We start from the raw sequence: 8,490 nt of genomic DNA on the forward strand, positions 1-8,490 counted from the left end.
TTTTGGAATATTTTATATTCTCTCAGAACTTGGCTATTTACCAGTTTTCAGCCAGACAGGCAATTGTTTACGAAAAAAAATTCAGTTTTCTTATTAAATCAAGAACGGGAAACGAAATATCTTTCTCATTGATCTGGCACATTAGGGAAGAGATGGCTTCTGAAGTTTATCATTTATTGATTAATGTGTTTGATAGCTTATACAACTGATTATTGATATACTCAACAGAAAGGTGTAAAAATGTTTAGTTTTGGGAAGTTGGCAATTGACATTATTTTCCAGTCATATTGGCCAGAGAACCAGTTGAGCTTAATGTAATTAGTACCAACTAATGCCTAAATTGCTGTCATATGAAGAGTTCCACCTTACTTTATTTGCAGGGGCTGAAATCTTTGAGAGAAGTATGTAGTGGGCCCTGAGTAGCAATGGTGGAATATTTTTTATGAATATTCATGATCTGCTTCTGATTCACTGAAAAGGAAAGGGTTATTCATTGTGTCATGTATTGTATATGGTTATTTTCAGGAATCAGTCATTGACCAATTTTATTAAATTTAATTATCTTGAGTAGCTACTTTACTGTGAGAATAGTAATGGTTTTTAGTTGTGTATGTTCTAGGAGCAATAATGCTTGCAGCCATCTTTGCAGTTTAGGTACTACTCATGGCTCCTTGTTACTATTTTTTTTATGTTTCATTATTGAAATACACTCTCATTATACCTTTGTTTGCTGTTTTCCTCCTTTTGTAACAGGATTTTGTCCATATGGTTTTAATATTTTTGTAGAGGAAGTAAAACAGACATGTATTTATATGAATTCAACCAAGCCCTTTGGGTATTGTCATTTTGAGACATTATTACAATATATGTCTTCTAAACCTCTAAGTTAACTCATATATAGGGTTCCCAACCCGTAGCACCTTACTTTTGGTTGCAGAGCATTGAGATAGCAACTGCTTAGAACTTACTCATAACTTGATCTTAAATAGTTGTTTTAAACCGAACTAGTATATACTAGAATTTTTCATCCTTTGACTGTCACCTGTTTTTCTTTTACAGACTTTCCAGATTGATTTTTGGTTAACAGCCCTGCAGGGCTTTCTTTCATTACAATTTGGATCATTCATAGAACATTAAGGAGCATGGGTGGCCCACAGACCTCCTCACCCACAGAATTTGAGTAGCTGACTTGTTAAATAAGTGAGTTTAATGCAAGCATTGCTTCTGGTGCTTTCTGATCTCAACAGACTGATCATCTTCAATGCATTAGGGACATTCATTGGGCACACATAGGCACAAGTTGTGGCGTTGCCTGTAAAGGATGGGTTCAGCCATCCTTTCAGTGTATGAATGCATTAAATACTACCAGTGGTGATGACTTTATCATAAAAATGGACACCTTTAACCCTCTCCAACAACCAGATCCTAATTAAAATCACTGTTATATAGTACAGTGATGCCATAAAAGTTACACAGCAAAAAGAAAAAAACACAACATTAAGGAGGATCTAATTGCACTTAGACCAATCCTTGTAAACTATGCAAATAAGGTAAGAGAACTTGGTTAACCCTTACAAGAGGATGACAAAAGTACAAGTACTGCAAAGCGTCTAAGTGGTGTGATCGGTATGGTTTTGACCCGCCGCGAGTTCGATTCTCGGGCATTCCACTGAGGGGCTAGAGATGTGTATTTCTGGTGATAGAGGTTCACTCTCGATGTGGATGTGGTTCGGAAGTCACTGAAAGCTGTTGGTCCCGTTGCTGAATAACCACTGGTTCCATGCAACGTAAAAGCACTATACAAACAAAAGTACTGCATGACTTTCCATCCATACCAGAACAAGTATGCTGAAGCATAATGAGAGGGAATGAAATGTCAAAAGCAAAGTACACAATATTGAACACAGACAAAATCATGTAATAAGGTGAAAACTAACATTGAAACAGAAGTAAGTTACTGTGAGAGGCAAATGGAATAAATTATCTCGACAACCATCAATATCCAAAAAATTTACCCTGATGCAAACAATATAGGGACGAAGAAAGATTAACAACCCAAAATTACAGTAAGCCAAACCTCATTTTTTTTTTTACAAATGTAAACATTAAAAGCAAAAAAAAAAACTGAAAACTAAAAGACGGAATAAAGGAAAGCGGCAAATAATAATACACAGAAGAACGGTATCAGTTCCAACCATTAGATACTGACGAAGATAACTTCATAAAAAAAAAAAATCCCAAAATAATAATAACACATCATACACAAAGCACAAAGGGAATGTTACCAAAAATGAATCCTGTCGATGGAAGAAACTAAGCAGTAGAAATGTTTGTAAATCCAAGATCGAATGGCAGAAAGTCCCTTTTTTAAAATGCTATTATGAGGTGAGTATCCAGGATTTGGATTAGCATCTACACTAACTCTTTCTTTGACATGTTCATCTGTGCACATGATTTGGTACATACCACGCAGTTAATAACGGTACATTGAAATAAGTATGATTAATAGTTTTATAGATTTATTATTGGGTGTGGATAAAAACAAATTCAGTTGACTGCTTTATTCTACATTAAAAAAAAAAATACTTGGGTGGAAAAACTAAGTATCATCAACATACGTAATATTGATTCGTGATGCTTACACTATTGATCAATTGAGCATGGTGCTAAATATAAGGAATCATGGCGCATCAAAATATATCATCTATAGTCAAAACCACCATGGATAAAAAATATGCATACCTATATCTATAATACAGAATTAAAAGTTTATAAGAGAGGATTGGAATGAGCATCAGAGAAACCAAACCAGAGCTAAAAGTAAGTTGTTTTGTTTATCCACTAAAGGCATAAACATACGAAGTCGTGAACGCATAGAGATGAGACCAGATAAAAACAAAGCTGAACAAGTATACTACTTAGTTTATAACTCATGGGATGAAAAGTTATTAATATAAAACTCAAGGGAGAAGAAATCCCTCCCGCCAAACTAAGTGTGACATTCTTAATACTGTATAGCGTATACTTCAGCAGCTACTCTACAACATGTAAGACAAAATACCAACCCTAACCTGAAGAAATGATAGCAATAAGATATCCAACAGAACGTCACTTGATGGTACGTCACCACCAAAGGCAAAAAACTACATAAAAAACAAATTTATATGCAAGATTTACGTATGTAGTACATGCATTAGGGACTAGAGCTAAAAACATTAAGTTCAGGTAAAGAGGAGCTTCCAGGCTAAGTCTTAATAGCATAAACTAAAATAAACGGAACAACAAAACTACTATTACAATCTTGGCTGTAAGCTGTCCCCGAAAGGTGGTAACATATTAGATGTTATTACAAAAGTACTATTGTAGTTTGGCATAGCGAAGGTTTTACAAATAAATATCTTGGAATATAGGTAGCCTATTTTGTGTTTTATCTGTAATTCCGTTCGCGAACTAAGATAAAACATCTCGCATTTTAATCACGCTTTTCTGGTCTATAAATGCAAGATATATTGGACAAGATCCAACACCAGAGGACAGACAAGCAAATTTAGAACATTATTGAAAGCCAAAGAAGAGAAGAAGAGCTAACCGAAACGTCAAAGAAGACATAATGTCAACCCGTAGAGAGTTGTCTAGTTGTCAGCGGCCTTCGTTGTTTGTCAACTTTTATCAAGGCGACTTCGTTGGCGTGTCGAGCGTTCGTTTTGCCTTGTTTGATTTCAGTCATCTCCAGATTGCGAATATTCACAACATTTGCTATCAAAGCTATCGTTAACCGCTACCCATATCATTATGGACCCAATTGGACCAGGTCAGCTGATACAAGTAGGCCTAGATGCTAGGCTCTACCTAGGTATACCTAGGCTAAAGCGTAGTCACTCTTAGCTAGGCCAGTGTCATTAGGCAAGAGGTTAAACCAGGCTGGAATAATTGCATGTGTGGTACAAATTTGTACCTACCAATCATGTTATTTGGTAATTCTAAGATACTTTAATGGTACTACTAGCAGTACCTACATCCGCCACAAATACCTGAACCAAATAGGTAATTTATAGTAATCGTAGTGTTAACCCATTCATAGTCAAATATCCTAGGCTATGCGTAGGCTAGACAAATAATTGTTCGTGTTGATTCTTTTAATTTCCTCCCCTTGTACCATGATTTGGGGGATGGCGATGAGAAAGTGGGTTTTGTAGTGGGTGACTAAAAAGGGTTTTGTAGTGGGTGACTAAAAAGTACAAGTGCAGTGTACCTAATAGCCTAGTCAGTATAAATTACAACATTATACTAATAATACTATATGCATAAATATTAGGTCATGTGTACTGACAGAAATTCATAATTGTATAAATTAGGAAAATGAGTGTGGTCAGTCACAGCTGTTCATCATAATGTAGCCTAATGTAGGGACCATTTCCCTAGCTGGCCAGGCGCAAACCCTCACCCAATCTGACCAAGGACCATTGAAGTCATAGGTAGTTGAATACAATGATGCATCACAACCTAACCTAGGGCCACTTGGTTCTTATTGGTTTGGGAAGCTAGGCACCTACTCCATGGACCCACACCTAACTTGAACTAAAGTGCAATAAAAGTCACATAGGGTAAAAAACCGCATGGTACAGGGGTGGACCATGTACGATCAATGTGTACAACCCCAAAAAAAGAACATTACAACGCGTCCTAACATCGGAGATGGGCATCAGTCGTGACTTGTTGTTGGTGAGAAATGGAGCTAAAGACCTCTACTCCGGTGTCAGGACGCGTTATAATGTACTTTTCTTGGGGTTGTACACATTGATCATACATGGTCCACCCCTGTACCATGCGGTTTTTTACCCTACTACCAAATAAATCACAGGGCTGCATTTTAATATAACCAATTGTGGCAGGTCCTTACTTACTTGGGAGGACCCCTGGGCCTACATGGGTTTCCCCCCCATCTTGACCTGACTAAGAGCACTAGCCTATATAAATCAAGAAAATTAACATTGCACTGTACCTATGCCTTACTTTTGAGAGTGGTATGCACAAGGATAGAAGGTACATTGCTCATGTCTCATTTTCAGTCCCTCTACTTATTTGCATCTTGTAGAAAGCTGTTTGTGATCGAAGGGTTTACCTTAATTTCAAACGGATAAAGTCTTTTAATGTCTTAACATTATAAACGTCACTTAAGATCTCCATCATCCATCGTACATACAAGGCAGCCATTGTGAAAATGAAGAAAATTCCATGAAAATGGCAGAGATCTGAAAACATCTGGAAATACTACCCTAAGAATTTATGAAGTTAAGTTTAGTTGCTTCAAAAAGTTAGGTACAGTAATTATTTTATAACAGAGAAAAAAAGCTCCCTATAAGCACTCCTGAATAGATCTTTAAGTTACACAGGCCTGTTACCTCCCAGTGCCCAAGAACTTGCAATGGAACATACACAAAATAGTAACATCAGCTTAAAAAATCACTAAGCTTTCATATCTACAGCAGTAAATGCATTTCTTATCAGATCTCCCATATTCTCTTTGGAAAAGCTGCTAAAATGACCTTAATTTGATCATTTATGATTAACAAAAGAGGTTTTAGGAAGGAAACCAAAAGCAAGTGAATTGCACTAACAGGAATGGTCTAAAATGTAAAAATCTTTTTTATAACAAGTCTGAAATTGACTTAATTCTTGTCCATAATCTCAAAACACATCATTAAAGATAAAGCTGTCACAATGGCAACCACAGGGATCCCCTCTAACCTTCAGTTTAGTTACATAACCCAGAGCACTTGTCGTGGAGGCTTTGCTTACCCTAACCTGCCCCCATCCTTACTTGATGTAAGTAAACCATAAATTATAAAACATTCAGAAATTCCTTTCAACCTAACCTTGCACACAGGGTCCTAACTGGGAAGATGGTCAACCCTTAGCATTGCACTCACCATATTCCTTACCTTAAGGTTACTGGGTAATTCAGTTCAGTTAGGAGAAACATTTATCAGTGTATGGGATGTACCATCTGTTCCCATTTGATAAATGATTGTTTTAAATTTTATTTAGTATATGAAATTTAAAATGTGGGTGCCATTGCCATGGGCTATTCCTTTTCTTAGGGCAGCCAATGTTAGATTGGATGTATCAGTTGTTGAATATTGGAGGTAGATGAAAATAATCCAGTATACTGATTGAAATTTTAAAACGGTAAATTCATGACATCATGTTTTCCCCATGTGGTACTATATTTCCAATGGAAAAACAATACTAAACTTATTTTTATTTCTGATAATTTGATGATGAGAAATTAAAGTATTTTAGAATTACCAGTATCTAGCCTGCCATGGGTAAGGGAGAACTTTATTTTTACTTATGAGCCTATATAAAATATAGTTGTTCCAACAAGAATACAAACCTTCATCATTTATATATGGATAAACCTTTGGCAAAAGTTAGTTCAGTTGTTAAAGCTTGGTAAGGTAGTAAACTTTCAGCAGGTGAGTGGGGGGCGTGGGAGTTACCCACTCACTTACTAAATGGCATCACCTATCTTTTTTTTTTTTTTTTTTTTTTTTTGCTTTCTCAAGTGTATGGATGTTTTGGATTCACTTGCTGAGTTACAACCAGATCTCACCATCATAATAGTTTGTGCATGTAGATACTATGTGAAAGATGATATAGAAGTTTTGGGGCATTTTTTCATGTTTCCTTCTTTGCTATTAGCAAACACAACCAACTTCCAAATTATTGTTCAGCTCTTCCAAATCCATCATTGTGGGGAAGAGATGCCTCATGGTCATTATTCTCTCATAAAGCCAGTACTTTTGACGATGTAATTGCCTATAAATATGACCCATGTTGCTCCTCTTCAGATACAGGAATCATGATTTCCCATCTTGAAGATCTCCTAGTAAACTACCTATAAATCCTACTGTTTTTGGGCAGGCTACTTTGTCAACTACACTTCTGTCCATACTATGAAGGATTTTCAGAAGAGGCTGAAGAAGTTGTCACTTCTCCTGTGAATGCCTCAACCTCTAGATTCTTATAAGGCAGGGGAGCACTTACTCTGTAATTGATGGAGTTCAGTGGGAGGATCTCAGGGTCACTGTTCCAGGAATTGTGAATTTTTTTCTTTTTTTATGCCAGAAGATGAGGAAGTAGCCCACATTGGCAATGAAGCACCATAGATATGGTCTATCTTATCTCCAAAGGAGCTATGTTCATAAGTGCTGCCAACATTATGAAAGAAACATTCAGGTTTCTTAAAACTGCTAGCATTTGACCTATCACTAATTGTCAAGTATCTTTGTTCCTACACGATATACACCCTAGGTCCTTTACATTACAAATTACTTTCAGTGTAGGCTGGAATACGGCCATTAACTTCTTGAACAAGGTGGTTAGGGAGTAACTACCGTCTGGTAGATGGGTAGGCCTGCTTGCCTGGATGTAAATACTCCACTTTGCTCCTTATGGTGCCATTAACTGGAACTCGGCTCGTTATGGCGCCATAAATTGCTGATTTTATGCCACTAGACAAGCACCTTATAACCAGATCCCAATGATGTGTGTATAGCTATAGCTGTAGCTATATATATATATAATATATATATATATATATATATATCTATCTATCTATCTATCTATCTATATATATATATATTATATATATATATATCCCCTTGATCAAGTCATAAAAAACTTGAATAGCGCAGTGAAAAATATCCTTAAAGATAAAACAGAACTACTAGGCAAATTGTCAGTCAAATCTCCTTTGTTACCTTACCTGTACGGATTAGTCAAAACACAAAGAAAATAACCCTATGCGGCCTATTATCAGTGCTGTTGGTTCAATTTCATATAAACTTTCGAAATATATCACTAAGATCTTGTCCCCGTTACTTGGAACCATCTCCAATTCTCATATATATAATTCTCTAGATTTAGTTGATCAACTGAATAAAATTACTCTTTGCCCCACTGATAGATTAGTTAGTTTTGATGTATGTTCTCTTTTTACTTAATTCCCTATAGACTCTATTTAAGAATATCTTAGTTATGAACTAACTCAGCATGAAGTACCTCTACCTATAAATCACATTATTTCACTCACTAGGTTGTGCATTTGTGATTGTAAGTTTATATTCAATGGTGAATTTTATCAACAAATACGTATTTGGCATGGCAATGGGCAACCCTTTATCGCCTCTCCTCTCAAACTTGTACATGGAATTCTTTGAAAAATGCTACTTACCTAATATTATTTATATTCCTGTAAAGTGGTATAGATATGTTGATGATATTTTAGCTGTTCTGCCTGTCGGTATTGATGTAAATGATTTACACTCTAAATTAAATAACCAGGTACCATTGATTAAGTTTACTCTAGAATTAGAAAAAAACAATTGCCTCCCTTTCTTAGATGTTTTGATACATAGAGAACCATTTCAATATAAATTTAGTATTTATAGGAAACTGACCAACAACTTATGTTCATTTCTATTC

The 8,490-nt window shown here is 35.9% G+C and overlaps 1 protein-coding gene across 3 annotated transcripts in view; it reads left to right on the top strand.

Moving 5' to 3' along the window:
- Window positions 1-3,575: 3,575 nt before the first annotated feature.
- The window catches only part of LOC135196243 (steroid receptor RNA activator 1-like), a 100,885-nt gene continuing 95,970 nt past the window's right edge, over window positions 3,576-8,490 (top strand). The window contains exon 1 of one of the 3 annotated variants that reach the window (XM_064222922.1): window positions 3,576-3,853. In XM_064222922.1, the coding sequence (XP_064078992.1) occupies window positions 3,793-3,853 (61 nt within the window). In that variant the 5' untranslated portion in view covers window positions 3,576-3,792. Of the gene's footprint in view, window positions 3,854-6,307; window positions 6,330-8,490 lie in introns of those variants that run through there. The other 2 variants (XM_064222923.1, XM_064222924.1) reach the window with 2 other exon arrangements.

The sequence above is a fragment of the Macrobrachium nipponense genome, chromosome 17 (genome assembly GCF_015104395.2).
Source record: "Macrobrachium nipponense isolate FS-2020 chromosome 17, ASM1510439v2, whole genome shotgun sequence".
NCBI classification, from domain to species: Eukaryota; Metazoa; Arthropoda; class Malacostraca; order Decapoda; family Palaemonidae; genus Macrobrachium; species Macrobrachium nipponense.